Source organism: Papaver somniferum, chromosome 6 (assembly GCF_003573695.1).
Source record: "Papaver somniferum cultivar HN1 chromosome 6, ASM357369v1, whole genome shotgun sequence".
Taxonomy (NCBI): Eukaryota; Viridiplantae; Streptophyta; class Magnoliopsida; order Ranunculales; family Papaveraceae; genus Papaver; species Papaver somniferum.
In genome coordinates, this window is record NC_039363.1 from 166303207 (window position 1) to 166329254 (window position 26048).

A 26048-nucleotide genomic window follows, 5' to 3' on the forward strand; every position below is an offset into this window, starting at 1 on the left:
ATGGGATAAAAGTTGATTTCTCAAATATGTTATTTGAATCTATGGATTAGTTTTGTCTCAATATTTTATTGTTTATGGTCCATGGTCTATATTGTTATAGGATTTGATTGTTTGATTGGTTGAGTCCGGAATCAATCCGATTTGCATTCATATCTAAAGCTATACTAGGGTTTTCAATACGAAAAAGTTGTTTCTCCCTGATTTTAAGTAGCATAATTGTGGGTAGTGCTTGTAGCGATATATCCTACTAGTCACATATGAATCATAAGCTTGGTTAAATCGAATTAGTGATTTTACACGTTTGATTGCTTTGATTAGGCTTATTCCATAAATCTTAAAGCTTTTAGAGAGTTAAACTTAATTGTGCTTTTACACTTTGGGTTACTTTCTAAGAAGAATTCGCATATGCATCTTTTAATGCGGTTCTGATGAAATTAGGGAATTAGCGGGATATTCTTGCGATCAAGGTATCCTAGGGCTTTTAATAGATGAGAGATTAAAATATCAATTCTAGTCATTGATGAAAATACATGTTTGTGAATGATACTATCCCGTGACGAATATGTTCTCCTTATTGATTATTCCAACTATTTGCTTTGCTTTACTTTATTTTATTTGCTAAAACAAAAATCCCCCTTGGTTATCTTAGAAACTGAAAATTACATAACAAAAGCCTCTATGTGGATACGAACTCTTTCCTACCACTTACTATATTATTGTAGTTAAGTAAGAAAGTGAAATTATATTCGACGGTTGATAACCGATCACCCCGCCCCAATTCATGTGGGTAACAGGGCGGGTATGGGTATTTTTTTTTTTACGAACGGGGCCCTAACTGGGATAGGCATACCCGCCCAATGACCATCCCTACATACCTTCCATATTCCTTAACGCTCAGAAACCCTACAATGTCTTTCCATTTCCTCTTCAACAATATAAGGTATTCCCAATGCAATTACTCCCATTCGAGAGTAAATTCTTGGCGACTTTACATAAGTAAAACGCTGATTCTCTCTATAAAATATCTCATCCCATTCGAGAACAACATCCGATCCACCTGTTGAACATGTAAGTTTCATCTCTTTTCTTGCTTCCTTCTTTGTTTTTTCTACTTATTTTGTTGATTACTTCATTAGCATTCTACATTGTGGACTCAATTCTTATTTTGTATTTGTTTTAGCAAATTTAGTTAAATTTTCAATTAAGTATAATAGTTTAGCACATTGATCCAGTTAGATCGAAATCTGAAATCTGGGCTTTGTTAATTACGTGATTTTGATTGTGGGTTTGTTTGATTCAAGACAGCGCCCCGACTGCAAGGAGAGGAGTTTGGCTATCAGCATTTCGTGCCTCTTATATCTTACAAATTGAATTGCCAATTTTCCAGCAGATTCGTTTACATGCTAATGGGTAGATATATTGGATATCAGCATAGTCCTTCATGTTAGAAAATTTAATTCATTAGAAATGTGTTCTCTGCTGCTCCTGCTTGAAGCCTTGAACCCATTCTATGCCTCTGTAGCATATGGTTATCAACTTATCATGTATGCCCATTCCATGATTGAGAATATATAACCCGTCGTTCTTTGTTAATGATTTGATGGAAGACAAAATAAAACTCAATAGGCTTTGAACAAGGTATGTTTCTATAAGAATTAATGCTACTGTATTATGTGTTTAATTTGATTGTTATTTTCAATGTGGATGTTAATGGAGTTTCATTAGGCAATCTTGGGTTTGGATAGAAAGAATATGAGAATCAGGTTAGAATCAAACGGTAATAGTGGGGTAATACCATATTATGTCGTGGAGCTTTTTTGTCAATCCTATTTTGTTTTTTCCTGTTCTGTTTATTAATTTGTTAGAATGGATCCGTTTATTTTTTGCCTCTTGAATTTGCAGTCTTTAGTAAAGCCACAGTTTCCGAAACTTCTCACAACAAATTGAAAAATCTGTATACACATAGGACCACAACTAATATGGATATCGTGTGTAGTCTTAAGAATAGTATGGTGATCCATTCCCCGTATTTTTTCCCTTTGCTCATTTTGTAGGACAATGTAGTTGTATACTAAATCACTACCTTTTAATTTGAATAAGTAGATTCTGTTTTGATTTACATATATGCTTATGCCTACGTTATTGTCGTTTATAGGTGGTGGCAGAATCTTGGAGTTGTGACTGAAAGGAACTTTGCTAGAGACAACCCGGATTGGATCTTTTTATGCAGCTTGGGGATTTTTGTATTAGTACCGAACTATAACGATGCAGAGAATGGCTTTAAATACTCGCGGTATATTGTTCATAGTTCGTTAGAAGAACTTGATGTCAGTAAAGGTAATTATTGATAACCTGGGTAATTATAAAAAGTCTTAATAGCTAAGCCAGTAAAAGGTACGTTTTGGAGGACTGAAAGTAGTTGTTTAGTCAACTTATAACTCAAATTTGAACTAGGTTATTCATGTGCCTAAATGTAATTTCAGTTTACATTATAGGCGGAATACAAAGTTTAGAAAGCTATCGTATTATATGAAGATATGTTTATTACCAGTTTACAATACAACTAATTAATGAAATTTTTACCTTTAGATATTAATTTGGTTGCTTTATAGATTTTTTTCTTTTAGCTTTTACCTGAGGCGGTATATTGCAAATGAAGTCAATCATTTCTAATGAGTCTATACGTAATGGAGATCTGGAAATGTATTACATGTGCTTACTTAAATTCAAGGTTTGTGTGAGAATCCGTCATTGATCCTGTATGTCTGCCATCCTGGTGGAATAGCTGAATATTTGGATCATGTTATATATGGTGTTCTTTCATTAAAGGTGTGATTGCAGGCTTATACTGTTTGACAGTTTTAACTATACTTGCCATCATTCCACCCGTGGTCCTGCTCTAACTCGCGCCACAACATTTGCGCTAGAGGTGGCTTCTTTCCGTATTATCTACAGTTCCACGTATACTAATAAGTTGCCTATGAGAAAATAATTCATTCACTTGCATACTCTGCGACAACTGCCACATGATGTGCACGGTGAGAAGGGAATGACTAGGTCGCGGTAGGTAGTTGTGTGTCCAATATTTGTAGTTGTGCATCTAATCTTTTTTGCAACTTTATAATCTTTTCTTTTTAGTTGTGAGTTTTTTTCTTTTTCCATTGTTTATATATGTTTCTTACTTTTAATAAATGGTCCTCTTTTGTATGTTTTCATTTCTTTCAAGCACTAAGTTTCAATTGTGGTGTTCTTTGTCTCCTGGAGTAGAATTGAACAAGCTAAAGGTATATTGTACTATTGTTGTTTGTGATATAAATATGCTAATCCTATAACACATTTGTATTGCACTTCATGCAGACCTGGGTAATTGGTACGCAGAAGAGGTTTTCACTGAGTCATCTTTATGCTGTTATGAGCATGGGTGGTTGATGATGGCGGCGATGGGGAGGTTAAGAGAGTAAGATCCATTTCAAATTTAAAATCAAAGTTGATGGCAGCGGCATGCAATATTAGTTTGCAAACACAAGACTGAAGACCTATTGTGGTGTTCTTTGTTGTCCGTTAGAGTACTGTTAATTGTGGTGTTCTTTGTTGCATGGGGTAGAATTGACCAAGCAAAGATATGTTGGTCCTTTAGAGAACTATTTGTTGTTTGTATACCCTAGACAGAACTCTTCCTCCATCAAATCTCTCATCAGTGGAGTGGGGGCGATCAATAAGCACATTAATGGGTTTCCGCCTGATTTGAGCTGCCAGTAATGGAACAATAAGCACATTAATGGGTTTGATCAATTTTTCTCATGAGGTTTATGTATTACTCTTGTTTCAAAAGCGTAGATGGCCTGCATCGTTTTACTGATCATGTTTCGATGTAGCTTTTAATCTAGAAGATGTAAATATGAACGTCATAAAGTGAGACGATTTCGCTGTCAACTTCTATCGATTGTTGAAGTAATACTGCATTTTTTGTGACCTACTTTGACCTTTACTAACACATGGATCTAATAAGAACTTTAATTTCAGTTTCAATTTGTTGAAACTATAAAAGTTTTGTACTTAATATTCATTTTACCTTTGTTTATTACCATCGTAATCACCCCTTCATGTACCCGAAACCGAGAATCTTTAGATATAGTCAGGATGCACGCAACGTCTTCTCTTCAAATATTTTATTGTCCGTGTAATAATTTAGAACATCAAAATTAGGTTCTAGCAATGGCAAAACACGTATACATGTACAATTTGAAAATTTACAAATGACCAAAGATTGGATCATTTCATTTTCTCCATAGCTTCATACCACTACTACACTCGAATATTGAATTCTCTCCATATGATTCATACCACTAATGCAGGAATCAAATTCAAGATTATAACCAATCAAAATATATCTTCTGATGCCTTCTGCCGGACTCGGCTGAAAAACCGTATCTCCGAATTAGTGTTTAGAGAATATTTGATGTCCCAGCTAACACTCACTGTGAAGTATGCTTATATCCAAATATGGTACATTATCAACTCTATATTCAAATCATTGAAACATTTTTCAGTAATGATAATAACCGTTTTCACACACTATTAGCATCAAAGCAATTTTCAAGTTATTGAAATGTCAACATGACTTTCGTCACGAGTAAAGATGAATATGGCTAAAGTGAAAGCTTGCCAACACATATTCCGAGAAATATGTAAGCGAGATATCCTCAGCTCGAATCTCAAATGTGTATAGTAGAAAACTATATCGTAAAACGACTTATGTCTCAATATAGGAGATATAGAAGAAATAGACTTTCCAAGTGATAGATGAGTTTAAGTCTCCACATAGCTTTTTTCGATGAAGTTCCACAAGCTCTCCTTAGTAGTTCTTCGTCTTCAAGTGATAAACGCCGTGAAGTCTAAGCTCAACTACACTATCTATGTCCTAGTCCGAGACATCTATAAATAGGCTAGAAATCAAGACTTATATTTTTTATCACTAAAATTGACAAACATGCTTGATATAGAAACGCATGCGAGTTCGACCGATCAATGCTCTAACAATCTCCCCCTTTGTCAATTTTAGCGACAAAACTATCAATAATATGGAATATAAAATAAATAAAATTGTAGCTTCTCATCCACATGCTTGATCTCCTTGGCATCTTCAACATGACTCGAAATCTTCGTCACTTCCAAGTACTCCAATAATTCCAAAGGTTGTAAGTTTAGCACCATCGTTAGTTGAAGATCCGTAGCTATAACAACGAGAAAACAAATGCTCTCAATCATTGTTATACAGTGTCATAGTATTATTACACAACATCAAAGTTCAATTGTATCACAACTTTGACAATAACACTATGGTGATATGTATCACTCCCTCTTAGTCAATGCTACATCTCAACATGAAAACCATTTCCCCTTACATAATGATCTGTAAACCATATGTATTTGTAGTGTGAACTACACATTAATTCTCCCCCTTTTTGTCAATAAAATTGGTAAAGGTACGAAAATTAGTGGGATCCTAATGAAATTTCCACGGAGATACTTCATGACCAAAGGTGCATTAACATACCAACAAATTTAGATGCCATCATAAAGCCGAAGATAAATGCATTCATCAAGGAATTTGTAAAGATACAGGATAACCCATATAATATTCCACATCCGCACTATCCACAAAGATATGGAAATTAAGCACAATCTCAAAAGAACTCTCCCCCATAAAATGTCATTCCCGAAAGAACAACAAAGGCGACCTTCCTTTCACAAAAAAAGAAGGATTTCTTTGGATATAACCAAATCACATGAGAACATGAATTTGTATCCAAAATATTCAATTGAATTATCCACAAGAGAACCCATGATTAATTCAATCGAAATATACAACCAAATTGACCACAAGAAACTGATCAATTCAATTGGTCATGCTCGTCATAAGAGAACTTACGGAGCAACAACTAAATTAACCACAAGAGAATGATCAATTCAGTTATTTATGCTCAAACATAAGAAACCTTACTGAGCAACACAGTATATGCACAAAAATGTGGATCGGATATCGACCAATACTTCGGAATAGACAAGGATTCATTATATTCTTCATCACTATTTGCACAATGACATATAATAGACTTAATCCTTGTAAACAAAAGTTTTATCCTTTCTTTTTATTAATATAATGACATAAAACGCTTTAACTTTTTTAATGTCAAAAGTTCTTTCTATCTTTTATCAACAAATTCATATTGACATAATAGAGATAACTTTTGAACAAGTATGGGACAGTGAAGGTTCACGGACGTAAACTACATATCCCATAACAATTTGTAATATACCAAATCATAAATATTAAAATTGCAAACATCATCTTCCAAAATACTTTAGAATTTAACCAAATAAATCTAAAAACATGAAGATGAAAACGTTGGACATAGCTATGTGTACTCACAATAATGGCTATTCCAAACCCTAGTTATTTTTCTAAAAACATGAAAAAAGAATATTTACTAGACATTGAATCAAAAACAACTCTAAAAACGAAGAGCAATCACAAGAAATAATCAGAGTTCCGGTACGGAAGCTTCACTGGTTCCAAGACCTTCAAGCTTGTGACTAACTGTATCAACTGCGTCTTCGGAGAAGATATCCTCATTGAGAAGATCCTTAACTTGTGACTTCATGAGAACAAGATCAGAGTCAACCTTTTTAAACTCAGCAAACAAGTTAAGATCCTTTACAGAGTTCCCGAGCTTCAGTTGAGTCTTCCCAAGATCAGTGAGAAAACCATGAATTACTTCAGCAGAGACCATCTCAGCATTTTCTCGATCTTGGTGAGAAAACATATAGTAGCATGAGGCACATGATTCGAGTTCGTCAGATTTGAAAAGGGTTCTTTTCTTCTTCAAAAAAAACTCCAAATAAACCAAATCATCAATTGAACCGGCTGGTAAATCCCAAGAACTTGGAGTAGACCCCATCCTCAAAAGAGCACAACAAAGGTTTGCGTACTCTGTAAAAGGTTTGGTATTTATAGGTTTCACAAGAACCAGTAATTTAGGGTTTTCAAGATTGGTTCGTGACAATGTGAAGAGGTACACACACGTACACACAGCTGCCGTTATACCAAAAAGGTTGTGAAGAATCTTTAACTATTATTTGCTTGGTGAGTAAATAAAAACTCAGCTCTTAAATAAATTGTGTTCTCACAAGAGAAAAATTTAGAGCACGACAATTTGACACTCTTTTGACAAAGTAAAAACAACATAATTGAATACATATAAAATACTCATGCAACAACAAATGTTTGTAAGTGATAAACCTACTAAAAACGATAAGAACATAGTTGGAGAATCAAAATCGTTTGTCATAGACCTGATTATATCTCACTCAGCAAGGATTTTTGTGAGTGAGAATTCAACCTTGTGATTAATTAACACAAGTATGATCCTTGAGATCAATAAATGAACGTTAATTATGGTTAAGCCTCCTTTTCATGATCTTTGAAGGAAAACCATTATGATGTGAAAATTTATCATAAAACTTACTATCATCAAAATATGACGCATAATGAAAATTCTTACCTGGAGAATTTTGGCAAGAGGGAGTTGTCAGCATGTTGATAATTTCTTTATATCCTTCAATTATCCTTTTTAGGTTGATTTCCTTTTTTTCATTGCTTCCTTCTTCTGGTATCTTTCTCACATGGTGAACAACGTAATCTCCCTTATTGACAGAAGAATTTCCACAATTTTTTCTTCGTCGAAATGGTTTAGGAAGACTGCTATGTGTTTGAACATTTGAGGAACAAATTGAACTGACTTTCCTGGTGGGGTACACATGGTGTTTTAGACATACGAATGTCAGTTACACCTTTTAGAATTAAATATAAGGTGTGTTGAAGACGAATAATAGAATTGTCATTCAACCTAGGATTCCTATTTTGTTTACATGGCTCTTTTGAATCACAAAAGAGACACACTTTCTGATCACCTGAGTGATTAGACAGAACAGTCTTAACACCATTGTTGGAAGAATTCTTCCTTCTGTGTGATGTGGGTTTTCCTTGATTAGAAGGTAGAGACACATCTTTTTCAACATAAAGGGTTTTTGGTTTTTCGTCTGAACCAAAAAGTTTTCCAGTTAAATCAGAAGCAGTTGGTATGGCATACTCTTTTGAGCACTCTTGAACAGAGAGTTTATTTAGATGTTCAATTTTCAAAGCATTCTTTTTGAGATTTTTCTCTTGAAGAATCTTTAAACGAGAGTCGCGCTTACTTATCATACCAACTAGAACATTGACTTTGTGTTTCAACCGGTTGACATTATCATCCTGGATTCTAACAAGTTTTAGGATCATATCACTCTCTTTGGTTGCATTCCTTTCAACTTCAGAGACAAACTTGTCGGTAAGGTAGTCAGGAAAACACTTGTCAATGTACGTTTGTTTCCTTTGAAAATAAGGTTCTTCTATATTCGAGATTGACAAATCTTTCTCTTTAATAGACTTTAAGGAAACAAAACTTTTATTTCTGGTGATGCGTTTATCAGAGACAATATCATCCATCCTCTGATCGCTACAAACACAGACTTGTAAGGTCTTTAATGTGTTTGCCTGCTCTGATACCAATTGAAAATGTGGGGGGTCTAACAACCACACCCAACAATTCATTTGTCAATCTGAGAGGACTTACTCCAATACACTTTCTATAGAATCAACTAGATAGTCAGACTCAATATAGAATAAAGTATATCAAAGAGTTTTGATATCTCTGTTTCACAATGTAATCAACAAATCAAACAGATAGAAATCCGCGAGCATGATTATTATGTGAAACAACTTGAACGGTACCAAAGACCAATGTACAAGTGTCAATCAATGCAAATCAACAACCAAAGATTGGATATTCTAATTAATTGATCTTAACGCACAACCTGTGATATTTCAATTATATAACAAAATATAATGCGGAAAATAAATAACACAGACATCAGAATTTTGTTAACAAGAAAACCGTAAACGTAGAAAACCCCCGGGACCTAGTCCAGTTTGAACACCACACTGTATTAAGCCGCTACAGGCACTAGACTACTACAAATTAACTTCGGACTGGACTGTAGTTGAACCCTAATCAAATTCACACTGATTCAAGGTGCAGTTGCGCTTCTTACGTCTCTGATCCCAGCAGGATACTACATACTTGATTCCCTTAGCTGATCTCACCCACAACTAAGAGTTACTACGAACCAAAGTCGAAGACTTAATAAACAAATCTGTCTCACACAGAAAAGTCTATAGGATTGAATAAATCTGTCTCCCACATAAATACCCAAGAGTTTTTGTTCCGTCTTTTGATAAATCAAGGTGAACAAGAACCAATTGATAAACCGGACTTATATACCCGAAGAACAACCTAGTATTATCAATCACCTCACAATAAACTTAATCGACTAGCGAAACAAGTTATTGTGGAATCACAAACGATGAGATGAAGGTATTTGTGATTACTTTTCTATCTTGCCTATCATAGATATAAATATCAAGTAAATTATTTCAATTGTACTCAATACGATACAAACAACAAGATCAGATCACGCAACTACAAAGAGAAAAGTTGGGCCTGGCTTCACAATCCCAGTGAAGTCTGCAAGTCGTTAACCTACAGGGTCTCGAGAAGAAACCTAAGGTTAAAGGAGAATCAATTCTATTTACGCAACTAGTAGCACACATGAAGTGTGGGGATTATGTTTCCCAGTTGCTAGAGTTATCCCTTATATAATTTTCAAATCAGGGTTTGCAATCCAAGTTACCTTGGTAACAAAGCATTCAATAATCACCATTAGATTAAAAACCTGTTTCAACCAAGCTAATATCTTTCAACCGTTAGACCGAACTTAGCTTGTTACACGCAAATGAAATGTACCCTCATTTAGGTTTATGTAACCATACCTAAACGTGTACACCATGTAGGTTAGCCATATGATTACTCTCATATCATCCTTATTCATCTTAACCATAACTTGTTCAAATGACTTAGATGAAACTAGTTAACTAGTTGTTTAATTGTTATATCTCAAGAACACAATTGAAGCAAAATCGGTTTGATTCACTTGAATCAATCATGAACATTGTAGCCATGGTTTGCAAAGATTGCATTCCTTATGAATTAAATGTTTAAGTTCATGAACATACCGATTTGATAAAAATAACCAGCTTAAGTATGCGTACGGGTATGCGTACTTAAGTAACCGGATTTTGAGTTTGTTAAGTTTCCAAACTCAGCAGAAATTCTCGGTTCGAAAACTTCCGCCTGTATGCGCATGGGTATGCATACTCAAGGTGACTAGTTTAGGAGTTTGTAATTCCTAAACCCAACAGATATATTCGGTTCAAACTTCCGCCAGTATGCGTACGGGTACGCATACTTAAGGTCACTAGTTTAGGAGTTTGTAATTCCTAAACCCAACAGATATTTTCGATTCGAAAACCTTTACCAGTATGCGTATGTGTACGCACACTTATCTTGTCTCCTTCACCAAAATCGTATACACACATATGCATACACTTGGCTCCCGGTTTATGGATTTATACAATAATGTGCGAACACACTATATATATGCTTATATCCAAAGATGGTTACATTATCAACTCTACATTCCAATCATTGAAACATTCTTCTATAATGATAATAGCCGTTTTCACACATTATTAGCATTAAAGCAATTTTCAAGTTATTGAAATGTCAACATGACTTTCGTCACGAGTAAAGATGAATATGGTTAAAGCGAAAGCTTGCCAACACATATTCTGAGAAATATGTAAGCGAGATATACTCAGCTCGAAATCTCAAATGTGTATAATAGAAAACTATATTGTAAAACGACTTATGTCTCAATATAGGAGAAAGAGTTGAAATAGACTTTCCAAGTGATAAATGAGTTTAAGTCTCAACATACTTTTTGTCGATGAAGTTCCAAAAGCTATCCTTAGTAGTTCTTCGTCTTCAAGTGATAAACGCCGTGAAGTCTAAGTTCAACTACGCTATCTATGTCCTATTCCGAGACATATATAAATAGGCTAGAAATTAAGACTTATAGTTTTCATTACTAACATTGACAAACATGCTTGAGATAAAAATGAATGCGATTTCGACCGAGCAATGCTCTAACAATATGCATTTAATTGCTGGTAATTAAAGCATATAAAATTAACAACCTTAATTAAAAGATTCTTAATTTATTTCAGACCGGGATCTTCTTGAGTAATTAAGGAATATCTTTGAAAAATAAAAGAAAAGAGTTATTGTTCGTGTTCAAAGTATGTTGACATCTTTTGTAAATCCTCTTTCACATTTACAATCTTGCAATCGATTATACCAAACTTCCAAACAAATTTAGAATTGGTTCATCTGTATTCCAAGACAACTATGTGATTGATCAAATATCAAATCACAATCATGAGTTCAATTTGTTCTGCCAATCACTAGGATCGGTTCTACCTCAATATGGATTACTTGCGATCGAACACACAAGTTACTAGGACCGGTTACATCAGTTACCATGATCGGTTACGTCAATTACCAAGACCGGTTACCATATACTAATGGTATTGCTTGTGATCGGTTACACAAGTCACTAGGATAGGTTACACCAATCACCAGGATCGGTTACACCAATTACTAGGACCGGTTACACCAATTACAAGGATCGATTACACAATTCTTTTGTGATCGGTGACACCAATTACTAGGGTCGGTCACCCCATCACAAATATCAATCATACCATCTCAAGTGATTACTTAGGATCGGTTACACTAATTAATAAAAGCCAGTCATACCAAATCATAAGTCAGGCATTGTGATTAGTTATACCAAGATACATAACAAGTTATGAACGGTTCTACTAACTCACACATATTGGTAATCCAAATAAATGCAATGAATAACAATACCAATAAGCCTAGAGATTTCCCTTTCGATTCATAAAACAGGTTCATGAGTGTACTTCCTTTAAACAAATGTAAACATTGTTTCCTAGAATGAAATCTTCACCTTTACTCATACACATAATCACAATAGCATTCATATGATTATGTCAATGTCATATATACGAAGTTCAAAAGATAAGCGTTATACTTCATATCTTAATTCCTTAACACTATGATCATGTGATCATGTCTCACTACTAGAGTATAATCATTCACAACTTCACAATTATGTTTCCAATATAGCACGACTTGAAAGATACATTAGGAATGAAACATTTCAAGTCCATATTACTAACCTCAAGAGGAAGGATGATGTCGTCGTTTTAGCTTGTTACTTCTTCACATTCTTCAGGTCTTCAAGTAATACTTGTATGTCTCATAATCTTATACTTTCTAGTCTAATCTATACGAAGTTGTCTCTCGTACATAATCAAGCGACTCTTAGATGAGTTTTGATTCACTAAAATATGACAACCAAACTTAACATACCAGCGCTTAGTGGGCTCAACCGAACTATGCGCTAACAATCTCCCCCTTTGTAAATTTTAGTGACAAAACTCTTAATACATATGGATAAACGAATTACAAGAATTCATTAAGCATACGCTTGATTCCAAGTTTCAACAGCACAATAACCTGCATATATTCAATTAATAAATGTCGTTGTTGACATTTGAATAACAAAGCTTATACTCCCCCTAAAGGTAAGATAGGTAGATTTTCAATCCAAACATCTTTGTTATTCTCCTTTTGTAGTCCAAATAACTACAATAGCAATATGATATGTTGCCCCCCCCCCCCCCCCCCTCTTAGTCAATGCTTTACTCTTTCGTTAGATTTAACGTTTAAGCACAATTTTCTTTTCCTTAGTGATTATAAATCACTTGTTTACTCCATATATTTCTCCCTCTTTTGTCACAAAATGAAAAAGGTTCGATCAAATAAAGGTCAAACCGGAAGGATCTTACAAATCTAAAAGACTTGTACAACCTATAAGAGTTAAGCACGAAGGTTTCACATACCACTTTTGATAACCAATATCAAAACCGAAACTACAAGTAATTTGGTTTTACTATGTTATCAAGGAAACAATTTCTCGAAGCAATTTTCCCTAATGGTTTAACAAATTGACTAAGAAACTTAGTTCCCTTGCTAAACCGATTGTACACATACAATCGCTTATTTCGATAAGATCAAAATAAAGATCAGAATTAACTTTTTTTTCTCATCAGGTTATAATTATTTAAGACAATAACTTAGACCTTTCACTTTAGACAAGACAAGTACTAGGTTAGTTAACTAGTATTTCTTGTCAAGGCATTCGATTACACTTGAATAACCGAATCCTTCAATTTGATAAGTCTAACTAAGATCAGAATTAACTTAGTTTCTCTTATTTGGAATCAAATTTGACTAAACAAATGATCTCGTATTTCGTTAATCCATAAAAAATACATACAAACCAAATAAATTGACTTGCATAATTATTTCGCTTAATCGGGAGCAATTGAAACAAACATAGACATTATAGCACCGCAATTGCACCGAAATTTCGTTAAGCAAGAACACTTGATACCAAAAAGATATCAAACAATAAGAAAAATAAACTGACACAATTTTTCTTAACCGGAAACAATTGAATCACACACACACACACACATACACACATAATGTAATATATATCAATTGTACCAAAATTTTGTTAAGCAAAAGCAAAATATATGCAATATAAGCAGGCTTTTCTTAAACAGGAAAATGACCAACTAACAAATTCGTTACCTCAGATTCCGCATCCTCTTCTCCCCAGAAAGATATATCATTAAGCACGAACTTGAACTCTCCCCCATTATGTTGTCATCCTCTCGCAAGAACAAAAAAACAACAACAAGAACAACCTTTACCAGAGAAAGGTTGAAACGGTTTTAAATAATGCGTGCCAATAGAAAAAGTTGGAAACCCAAAATACATATGTTTACCGATCAAACGATTCAGTACCCACTTTTTCTCTTGATTTTTGTGTGCTTTTCTCATCCAGGGTTACAAGTACAAAAAGGATGAGTTAGCACAGTCTCCTTACAACTAGGTTGTAAAGGAGTAAGCCTTTTCTGGCTTATATTGAATATCAGAAACATAGTTCATGTTTTTCCTTGGGAGTTTCTGCCCAAAATATATTTTCCTGGAATGATTATTTCTAACTCTTGAGATGTGATCATATGAGAAGATGTACTGATGTGAGAATTTTCAGGGATAACTAAATCTCTCTTAATTCTATCAATAAGATTTTCATATGATTTTCTCATTCTAAGGACTTCCTTATGATCCACACCATTGTGATTATCTAAAAAAATTATCGGAAATTCTTGATTGTTTCTTTTGGCAGAGATTCTCTCATTCCCTTTCTTCTGGAGTTGTTCTTCATCAAAACAAGGATTGTTTCGATATGGGTGAGGAGGAACCTTTTTCCAGAAGCGATTATCAACTCTTTCCTCTGAATCTTTTGAGTTGATCTTATCGGGTAGTGGTATGATTTTTCTTTCTACTGAGGAATGGTCTTTCAATTTTTTAAAAGAAGAAACTCTTTTCAAAATTTTTACCACAGTATGTTGAAGAAGTATAATTTTCTTGTTAAGTGACTGAAGGTTGTATTTCTTAAGATCACGTTCACAGAATCGGTTCAAAGTTTCCTTTGGACAAGATTTCGTTTGATCATTAGTAAACTTAGAAGATGGTATCCTATCCTCTTCTGACTTGATGTAGTTAGGTAAACTACAATCATCTTGATCTATTTCAGATGTGACTAAACCGGTTTTATCAAAATCTGTAAAAGTCGAGCAAGGAATTTTATTTTCCTTAATATCAGAAGAAATCACAACAACATCATTAGTCAGAGTCATAGGACGTGTCTCTTTATCCAAAGTAAGAGATTTACCAAGAGCTTCTAGTTTGATGGTGAGATTTATATTCTCTTTGGCCAGACTATTCAGTTGAATGTCTTTATCTCCGATCTCCTGTTTAAGAAGATTTGACTCTGTCTTTAATATCAACATTTTAAAATACATGGATATTATAGGCTTTAGGAGTTTTATCAACTCTTTATCAGCATCTTCTCTTTCATCAGAGATAGACATAGATTTTTTTGCAACCCCTGGATCATGAGTCAACGAAGTAGTAACATCTTCAACTTTTGAGTATTTATACTCTTGCATAACGTTAACTGAAGAAGACATGGATTCAATTTCTTATAGGATGGATCGCACCAAACACAGATTGTTAGATCTTTTAGTGTTTTCCTGCTCTGATACCAATTGAAAAGACGAGGGTTCCCAAATATACCTCAAGTTAAAACTTTTCCACCTATAAATCCTTTCTCCGAAAGAGATTGTCTATGAACTTAGTCGAGACAATACTACAAATTGGTTCACACTTCGTGTGATCGTCTATGGATACGAGATCGAGACAATACAACAACGAAATATGTTTACTTGTTAAATGTTCGGTCTTAACCAAACACCATAGGATTACTATCAAGTATATAGGAATTAACGTTATTGTAGTTTACTTTAAATTATAATAACAATAATTATAATTGCGGAAGATAAAAGTAAAATACACGGAAAGATTTTGTTAACAAGGAAACTGCAAATGCAGAAAAACCTCGGTACCTTGTACAGAACTGAATACTCTCAGGATTAAGCCGCAATACAAAATCAAACCTAACTTCGTATAGTTGAGACCAAGCAACTAAACCTATAGTTCACCTAGTTCCGTCTGTATTCCCACGTAATTGTTAAGATTTTGCAATCAATACTTTTAATCACAAAGAATCATATTGATGCCAATCTACACAACTAATCAATCTAATCTACCACAAGGATAAACCGATTATAGTTGGATCCTTTTTTACCGAAACAAGTATTATGCACACCAAAGATTATAAACCCAAATCAGAAATCTTCAATGTCTTCTTTGTCTTCAAATCTTCTTAGATCTTTAATAAACACCTGCACACAACAACTTGAATCTCTTGTGATCAATCACACACAGAACGGAGTCTGTTAACAATGGATTATCACAAGACGTCTTTAGAACTAAAAACAGTCTAAAGATCCCTGTCGAAACTTCGATCTAGTTTGAGTGAATCTTATATCAGAAGATAAGATTCTCAAGCATAAACAAACTAGGTGCAATCAAAGTTTAACCACTGTTAGTCAATCAAATCAATCAAAAACAAAAGATAAACCGCAATTATATAGTTTCCCACCAACGGTACTAATAGAGCTTCTCAATCCCAAAGAAGTTTTTAAACTGAGCGGCCGTAAGATATTTCTCCTAATTAGGTTACTCTCCTCTCCGAATAGGCGGTTTTACCAGTAGCAACACAACGAGGAAGTTTGTTGTTACGAAGGATTAGTTTCCTCAAAATGCAAACTTCAAGTATTCATAGACAAGGAAGTTTGGAAACAAAGGAATTTCCAAAATAGAAAATATTCTCAAGATATGCAATATATTCCAAATTCGGTTTCCATAATTCCTGGAAATACTCTATCCAAATACTGACCGAAAATCTCTTAGAAAATCTCCAACTAGAAAATGCACATTACTAATTTTCATTTTCCATATATAAAATTAAGAACCTTAAATAAAAGATTCTTAATTTATTTATTTCGATCTAGGATTTTCTTCCTTTAGCTATTAATGAATAACTTTGAACAATTAAAGATAAGCGTACTGCACATGTTCAAAGTATGTATACATCCTTACTTAGTGAGTCCTCTTTCATACTTACCATTTGGAAACCGATTTGCCACACTTCCAAACAAGTTTAGAATTGGTTCACCTGACTTTCAAGAACTATGTGATTGATCAAGAACACACAATCACCAATCATGGGTTTCATGGTTCTACCAAAACAAGTTTCGGTTCTACCTCCATGTGAGTACTGTGCATAGTCACACTAGCTTTCCAAAATTCGGTTGACTAGGTACTAGGATCGGTTCCCCACATATATATGGTATCTAACTCGTACGTGTTGGACATGTCCATAGGATCGGTTCCCCTTCGCCTAAAAACGTGTTGCACATATCCATAGGACCGGTTCCCTTTTCTGCTATAAACTTGCTGCACCTCATACAAGGATCGATTCCCCTTTAGGATCGGTTCCCATTTACCAAGATCATACCATCTCAGGTGATTACTTAAGATCGGTTTCACTAATAAAATTCATACCAATACAAAAGTCGGGCCTTTGTGAATAGTTTTACCAAGAACATAAACAAGTCATGAGCGGTTATACTAATCACACATATTGGTTGTTCAAAAAATATGCAATGAATAACAATACCAATAATGCCTGGCGATTTCCTTTTCGATTCACAAAACAAGTTCATGAACTTACTTCCTTAAAACACATGTAAAACATTGTTTCCTAGGATGAAATCCTCACATCATACCCATACATAATCACAATATCATTCAAACGATTATGTCGATGTCTTATATACAAAGTTTAATGGTTAAGAAATAAACCTCGTATTGTATTCCTTAATACTATGTCTATCTAGAGTGTTCATGCTTTGCAGTTTTGTTTTCAATATGCACGACTTGAAAGATACGTTAAGGAATGAAACAGTTCAAGTCAAATATCACTAACCTCAAGTGGAAGGATGATATTGTCATTGTAGCTTCTTACTTCTTCACTTCTTCAAGTCTTCGCAATACTTGTAATGTCTCGTATCCTAATACTATCAAGCTAACCTATACGAAGTTGACTCTAATACATAATCAAGCGACTCTTAAATGATTTTTGGTTCACTAAAATATGACAACCAAACTTGACATACCAACGCTTGGTGGGTCCAACAAAGCTATGTTCTACACAAATGTAAACATTGTTTCCTAGGATGAAATCTTCACCTTTACCCATACACATAATCACAATAGCATTCGTAGGATTATGTCGACGTTATATATACGAAGTTCAAAAGATAAGCGTTATACTTCGTATCTTAATTCCTTAACACTGTGATCATGTCTCACTGCTAGAGTATAATCATTCACAGCCTCAAAGTTATGTTTTTAATATAACACGACTTGAAAGATACGTTAGGAATGAAACAATTCAAGTCAATATTACTAACCTCAAGAGGAAGGATGATGTCGTCGTTTTAGCTTGTTACTTCTTCTTATTCTTCAGGTCTTCGATTAATACTTGTATGTCTCATAATCCTAGACTTTCTAGTCTAACCTATACGAAGTTGTCTCTAATACATAATCAAGCGACTCTTAGATGAGTTTTAATTCACTAAAATATGAAAACAAAACTTGACATACCAACGCTTGGTGAGCTCAACCGAGCTGTGCTCTAACACCTTCTTTGTGCAAGGATTTAGTACTTTCAAAAACTATTCATTTTTTCCTAGTTGCAATAACCATAATAAAGAGTGTATCCGTTAGCAGAACATAGCAAAATATAAAAACTTTCAAAAAATCTTCATTTTCTCCCAGCTGCAATAACCATAATAAAGAGTATATCCATTAGCACAACATAGTAAAATATAAAAACCTATTTAAAAACACATAATGTACATGCATATATGTATACCTTCTTCTTTGTGATGAGATAGTCCAGGCCGACTAACGACAGATTTACAAGCTCGTCCGTTTCAGCTAGCCATGTTAGCTTCAGTTTGGTGGACTTAACCGAGCCGTCAAGGTTTAGAACTCCCGTCATGTGTGTGACAATCCCATCTTGGTCCTTTTCTACTTCTTTTATAATTGCATTCCCCCAATCCATCAGTGTGATTTCCCCACCTGCTGCAATAAGGGATGCATCAGCATTGTCCAGCCAATCTCTTTGCTACGTGATGGATTTCGTACCAGCACCTTCAAACTTTTTATGCCGGGGTAATACACAGACAAATAATTTGTCAGGTCCATCAATCAGGGTCCGCATCACCCAACGCTCCTTAAGGACAACAGTGTGTCTAGCAGAAACATGATCAATAATTTTCTTGTTAATAGTTCACAGTTTGTCCCACTCCATGAGATTGAGCTTTTTCGATGTTCCCTGCTCAACAATGAACTGCGTCAACGCCTCGATAGTCAAGCCTTGACATACTATTCCCTGCACAATAGGGATATGGGGATCGTCCCATCCGTCAACCTTACCATTCTCAACAAACCAAAGAAGTTTACGCTGCTTAGAAACATATACACCATATTCAACCTGCTAAACTCATAAATTTGAACCCGCCGTAGTCCCATGTCCTAAAGAACCCTCTCATAATGCGCATTGAGATCATGATACTTGCTGGAGCGGAGCGCGTGCATGACACCTTCCCTCGCATCAACAAACGGACATGCGAAATCAAAAGTTGGGTATACCTTATACTTGTCGCCAACACGATTATGAGGAACTTGATTGCAGAGGTAATAAACGGGATCTGCAAGCGACTTATTTGTATCCTGCATATCCAACTTACCACGAAAACAACATTCCAGACCCTGCGACCATCTCCATCCATAATTCCATATTTTCCTCTTTGAGTATTATTCATGCATTTTGACTCAATGCCATTCCTCCTTTCTTTCTTCATGAACTCCCACGCAGTATTATCAACGTAAGCTTTACCTTCACCAATCAGCCTCTCAGCCATGGCCATCAACTGTGGGAAGTAATTAGATGTCAATGTAACAACATCATATTCGACGCCTAGGGTCTTGATATCAATCAGCAGATTGTGCACAAACTCGTTCTTCTCCTTGGAAGGATTTGTATCATCAAAACAGATAATCAGTCGACCGTCGTAGTCTTTGGCCAGTTTATAGTTGGCGAGTGGTGATTTTACGTGCCCTATATGCAGAAACCCGCTGGGTTCTGAAGCAAATCTCAAACATACTTGTCCAACTTGAGCATCCGGAAGCTCAATTTCAAAAGTTGCAGCAGCTTTCCCTTTCTCCTTAGTCTCCGTCGTCATCTTCATCACTCTGGTCTTCCAAAATTTCAGCTTCTCTGCAAGTTTTTTCTATTAAGCTTAAAGTTTTCACCTTTTTATATATATATATATATATAGAGAGAGAGAGATTATAGGTAAAGGTTTGCTAATAGAGTCCGACTTTGTGCACCCTGCCTATAACCGGGGTGCACATTCCTCCACTCCTTATTTGTTGGATTCTCTTCAGCCGTCTGTTACTAATTTTATTTATGAAAAAAAAGAATCAATTGTTTCGGTAAAAAATAAAATGCATCGGAACTGGCAAAATTTGCTCTTTCTTTTGTGTTTCTCTCTCGTTGCTTTCTGCATCATGGATTCATGGTGAATCAGCAAAAATACGTTGATCTTGATTATGCTCAACATATCTGTAATTATTTTCTTAATTAATCTCCATTCATCTGAAACACCATGAGGGGTTTTCACCGAGGAAACAAACCCATTGAAGCTTCGTCTTGATTCTGGCCTTTTACCCATTATAATCTCTTCAGTTTTAAGCTACTGAATTGAGCGATTATCACCATGGTCATTAAGTTCATTAGCAGAGTAATCCGATTCCGTTAATTATACACATAAATTGCTTGACACAGTTTGCATAAGTGATTATCCCCTGTCTTTGCATAAGTTCATTAACATAGTACTAAACTTGAATGAAAATCTTGTGTTTCGAACAAAATGGGTTGATTATATGTATGTGAATTGTAATTCCGTTGATTATGCACATAAATTGCCTCGTTTAATTGGGGGCTCCTAAAAAACAATTAGGAGCCCTGACTAGTTTATACCCACATCAAAATTTTAGGAGGGTTCCAAAAGATTGGTGAAAATATTATTTTACCCTTACTGCTACTTAAAAATCTATCCTATCCTCCCTCCTTTCCTCTCCCATCCGAGTTTTCCCATCTCCTCCATTAACGATACAAAAAAAGAAATCATCGTCGTAATCGTCGATACGAAAAACTTTAATCCGGGAAGAGAATTAGAAGAAGAAATGGCGCCGATTAGAAAATAAGTGAACGAAGACTCTCCTTTGTTTTGATTTTTTCTTGAGTTTTGATCGTGAAATTGAGGTCCAGCTAAAGAACTTGCATTTAAGCAAGAGCTCAAACGAGCTGAGGTGATTAACACCTCACTTTTTATTCATCACCTTGGTTCCCAAGAGTTGACTCCTAGTTGACTGGGCTTTCTTTTCTTAGTTAACAAACACCTCTTCTTGATTTTTATTTATATTCTCTCAATTTTTATTGTAGGAACGTATGACATTGAAACACAAAAACAACTCCAAGTGGGCAAAACGAGCCATACAGCGTGGTTTGGCTAACCAGGACGAAGGAACTAGAGCTACTATCTCTAATCAGCTTAATCAACATGCAATTTTGACCAGAAAAATGAAGAGTATGAACGACAGTAGTAGTAGTGACGACAGTAGTGATTTTGATGACGATGACGATCTTGAAGCTGTCGCAGACCATGACGAGCCTGTGAAATTAGTAAACAAGGCAAAAGAGAAGACCCTCAAAATTATAGAAGATGAGGATGAAGCTCCAAAATCAGGAGTTCTTGCCTTACCTTTCATGGTATGCTTTTAATGTGTTAGCGTGCTGATATCTGAAGTTTCCTCATACATGCATCTTAGTTGTTTCTTTGTTTGCTTCCCACACTGTCTACATTAGCAAATCATGTGACTGGGATACTATCTGATACCTCAGTCATCATCTGCGGGACTGAGTCCTACTTAAGAACCAGCAGTGCATTTAAAATGTTTAACAATCTTAACTTTGATCTTCTAGGTTCGGGGAAATGAAAGGAGAAAAAAAGCAGTTGATGAAGAAGCTAGGCTTGCACTTAAAGAGTATGACTCATCTTTGAGGGAGCTGGAAGAGAATTCAGATGAAGCAGAACGTTCGAAGAAAGCAACGTCAAGTGGTAGACGCGTTTTCGGTTCGGCAGCTAAAAATCAGTCTGACGATAAATCAAATAAGGTGGATAGGGATAGAAATAGTGACAGTGAAGATGAATTTGCAACTGAAGATTTTGGTGGTGCTGTATCCGGCAGAAATATGTTGGTTTCACAGAAAAATATTCACATTGATCCTAAGGTACCAACATTTGACATAATCACTTTCTTTTGCTTACTATTTTTCTTTGGATGTGGAGTTCTTATTTTCTTGCTTATAACAGAGTTTTAATGATATTGTTGAAGAGCCTGGCCTGAAGACGACGTATGATGTTGCTATTTTTGCGTCGAACTCCTTCAAGAAGGTTAGTTTTGCTCTATATCAATTATTTTAACTGATGAACCATTCAGTATTACTTAATCATTTGTAACTCATATGTGTAGATGAAAAGTGAAAATAAAAAATCCAGTACCAATAAAAAGAACTCAAAGGCAGTAGACCCTGCTTTGCCGCTTAAAGAGACCAAGGTTTGGCTTCCCCAGTTATTTAACTTGGATGTGTTTTTTGTTCTGTTCTTTGGAGTCTTATTAATTTATTGTTATTTTCTTTTAAAAAATTTTTTTAAAGGAGGAAGACGAGGATAGTGGTAGTGAGAGCGGAGAAGAGATGGTTGATGGAATTCTTACTTCTGGTACCAAGCAAGAATATAAACTTCCGTCTCAGGCAGATCTTATACGCAATGCTTTTGCTGGTGATGATGTGGAGGAAGAGTTTGAGAAGGAAAAATTAGAAACTCTGAATGAGGAAAATCCTGAACCTGAGAAGCCAACTCTAGTTCCAGGCTGGGGCCAGTGGACTCATATCCAAAAGAAGAAAGGTTTACCTTCTTGGATGGTTGAAGAGCATGCAATTGCACAAAAGAAAAGGGAAGATGCGCTAAAAGAGAGAAAAGATTCGCATCTCAAGCACGTAATTATTTCTGAGAGGCTTGACAAGAAGGTGAGTAATACTACTTATTGACTTATATGTCTGGTATGTTTAGTTGTAAGTGATTCTGCATCTGAGTTGTAACTAATTCCCGACATTCTAATCTGAATGTCTTAATGTGCGTGGGCAGGCTGAGACGCTACATACAGCGACAGTGCCGCATCCATACACATCCAAAGAACAGTATGAAGCAACACTTCGTGTGCCTCTTGGACCCGAGTTCAACCCAGCCACAAAAGTTGGAGCACTTATCCGTCCTGAAGTAAGTCTCGTGAATAATACTGTAAACAATTAGTGGTCATACAAAATTTTATGCACTGAATTCCGTGTCTCCTTTTTTCCTGCTAAATTAATGTTATTAACATAAAGAATTGTTGAAACTCTAAAATCCTTGAGTAAATTAGAACAAGGAGAACATATAGGAAAGAAAATTTGGAATCTTTCGTGCACTGAATGCCGAATCATTCAGCGTTTCCACCTTTCGCTGAACTATTCCGCGCTTGACCAGTCAACACGGTCAAAGCGTTGAACTATTCCGTGCCTGGCGCTTCACCGTTCACCGTTACAGAAATCGATCTAACCCAACAGAAGATCGATCTTCTTCTTCTTTCTTCCTCACCCAAAACTCTCGGAAAATGCATGTTGCAGAGCAAGATTTTCAGGGATTTTCGTCTCAAATCGCATCGTGGGTTTGAACATCAACACGATTGGAATCATTTGACATTGGTTTGGAGAGAATCCGTCCACGAAATCGATTTGCGTTAGATTTTGAAACTTTAGTTTTTTTTTTCGATGATCATGATTTTTTGATGAAATTGATATGTTTAGATGATTGGTATTTGTTATTTAGATGATATTTTTAGTATTAAATAATTTAATTTGAATTTTTGTGATGAAATTTGTTCTTGGGATTAATTTGATTATTTGTGATGAAGATAAATGATAATTTGTATGAGAGATTACATGATTATGATGAAAATGATACTTGTAGTATTTTTGATGGAGTTAAATTTGTATGAATATGAATTTGTATGATTAAATGATAAACTGTGGTTGACAAAATTATGAATTATGAATTTGTATGATTAAATGGTAAAATGTGGTTGATAAAATTATGAATTTGTATAATTTGTATGAATTATGGATTTATATGATTGTATGAATTATGCTGAAAATGATAAAATGTGGTTGATTCTTTTTTTTCTTTTGTTATTGATTGTAGTATGAATATGGAAGAACATTTAGATGCTTTGGATATAGTATTAGCAAAGGGAGATAGGCATGTATTTAATAATTTGATTGATAGTTGGACTATAAACTTTAGAGGCAGTTTCAATGAGGTTGAAATGTTATACCAAATTGTAGTGAAAGATAATCTAATGACACAACGATATTATGATAACTGTGGGTTTTCTTCCTGTAGTTGGTATATGAGCTTGGCATCCTTCATGCAGATTGGTATATGTTAACTGGAATTCCCATTGGTGATCCTACAAAACATCAAGTAGTTATGCCGCAATTGGGTGAGCTAACATATGCATCTTTGGATGATTTGTATTTTCAAGATTTCAAAGGATTTGAAAAATGGAACACTAAGCAAAGTACAATATCCCTCAATATCTTGAGAACCTACATTAAAAGTAGAGAAAATACCAACAATATTGAATGTGTAAATATATTGACGAGAGCATTATTTCTTTGGGTTTTTGGTCATTTTCTTATTGCGGGTTCTAGTGGAAGAGTAGATAAACGTTGGGTTTTATTGTTGGATAATTTGGATAAAGTTGAGGAATATGATTGGGGTTTAGCTTCCTTAGGTAATACCTATAAATTTCTTGATGGATGGTCAGAGAATGGGAAGGATTTATCTGGCATGGTTATGGTACTTGAGTATTGGTACTATTATTACTTCTGCAACATGCAACCCTTGCTTTGTTAGAAGTTCAAGAAGAGATAAAGCAAAGAAAAAGGCTCGTGAGGAAGAGCACAAAGGGTTGCAAAGTATGAAACTGAGGAAGAGTTCCTTAAGAAAAAATATGGAAAACACTGCAATCTTGGCACAAACCCAACAAAGAGAATCGAACATGAAGATCCTATGCCAAAATTTGAATGAAGTACAAAAATGGGAGAGATACCCCTTTACAAGAAATGGAGGAACGAGATTTTGGTTCGTAATGGCTTAGAACCAATCCCCTAAATTACAGTGATTTATGAATAATAATTTAAGTTATTAGGATGAGTCTGATCGTGGTGCAAGATTCAACTTTCTTGTTGAATCCACGTCACCAAAAACCAATGCCCAACTGCAGTGAGGATCCAAAATTCTACGTCCATACGCGGTTTGAAACTGCGCAGCAAGCAATTGGAAACAACACATCATTTATCAACCATTAGATATCCAATAAGACTAGGAATCCAACGGCCTATATGGTACTGATAATTGAGTTTCTATAAAGTAGTGACAATACGCATTTAGGAACTGCGTTTGAGGCTTTTTTGATACGCAGTTTCTAACCGCGTGCCCAAATTACTTCCATCTTGGATCCAAGCAAATCGCTGCACTCTCTGGAAATCAAGAGAACATTGCTCGAATAAACGACACATCAAAAATCCCAATCTTGAACAAATTGTCAAACTTTTCAAAATTAAAAATTTGAAACATACCTGTCTGGTGGTATAACATGAGTGTCAAACTTTTCAAAATTAAAAATTTGAAACATACCTGTCTGGTGGTGTAACATGAGTGTGAGAAAACAAAGAATGAAAACAGTATAAAATTTAATTACTGAACTACTGATGGAGTAAAATAGTAAAAAAAAGGTGAAGCGCTGAATGATATAGCGCTAACGTGGGGCGCGTTTCCATTCAGCGCTAAACCTTGGCGCTGTATCATTCAGCGCAGATGCTTGGAATATTCTTGCTGGCGCTGTTTCGTTCGGCGAAAAGGTAGTTTTCTCAGCGCTGAGTCATTATGCAAAAATATCGAGATGCTAGTTCACATGCTAGCAACCGGTAGGAGAGAGAACTAGTGTTAACTTTTTTGCCACACTTTTTTTTTTTTGAATTGCAACCTATATTTTCATTAACTCCATAATCTTCATCAGTAATACCACGACGAAAAATAAGCAAATCGATCACCATTTATATCCATTTATTTGCTGATCCATTTTTTTTTAATTTATTATTTGTTTCAATTGGCCCGG

The 26048-nt window shown here is 35.1% G+C and overlaps 1 protein-coding gene, 1 long non-coding RNA gene and 1 pseudogene across 3 annotated transcripts; 2 read left to right on the forward strand and 1 right to left on the reverse strand.

Moving 5' to 3' along the window:
- Positions 1 to 915: 915 nt before the first annotated feature.
- On the forward strand, positions 916 to 3972 carry LOC113290024. Of its 2 annotated transcripts, none has more exons than XR_003331326.1 (3): positions 916 to 1068; positions 1302 to 1638; positions 2156 to 3972. It is a non-coding gene; the product is annotated as an uncharacterized LOC113290024 (long non-coding RNA). The 2 variants fall into 2 exon arrangements; XR_003331325.1 differs by having other exon boundaries at positions 1306 to 1638.
- Positions 3973 to 18374: 14402 nt separating this feature from the next.
- Positions 18375 to 19945, reverse strand: LOC113291758 (annotated as a pseudogene).
- A 1271-nt stretch (positions 19946 to 21216) lies between these two features.
- LOC113286382 (U3 small nucleolar RNA-associated protein 14-like) lies at positions 21217 to 23276 on the forward strand. The gene is made up of 6 exons (XM_026535017.1): positions 21217 to 21537; positions 21751 to 22059; positions 22142 to 22222; positions 22302 to 22385; positions 22486 to 22857; positions 22976 to 23276. Exons 1-6 carry the CDS (start codon positions 21217 to 21219, stop codon positions 23138 to 23140), a joined length of 1332 nt encoding a protein of 443 aa, XP_026390802.1. The 3' UTR covers positions 23141 to 23276.
- The last annotated feature ends 2772 nt before the right edge of the window (positions 23277 to 26048 follow it).

What these genes read in the sequence shown, in the direction of transcription:
- LOC113286382 (XM_026535017.1), top strand. Translation starts at nt 21,217, where the DNA reads ATGACATTGAAACACAAAAACAACTCCAAGTGGGCAAAACGAGCCATA. An exon ending in CGTCGAACTCCTTCAAGAAG is followed by an intron (nt 22,223 to 22,301) that starts GTTAGTTTTGCT and finishes TCATATGTGTAG; the next exon opens with ATGAAAAGTGAAAATAAAAA. An exon ending in TGCCGCTTAAAGAGACCAAG is followed by an intron (nt 22,386 to 22,485) that starts GTTTGGCTTCCC and finishes ATTTTTTTAAAG; the next exon opens with GAGGAAGACGAGGATAGTGG.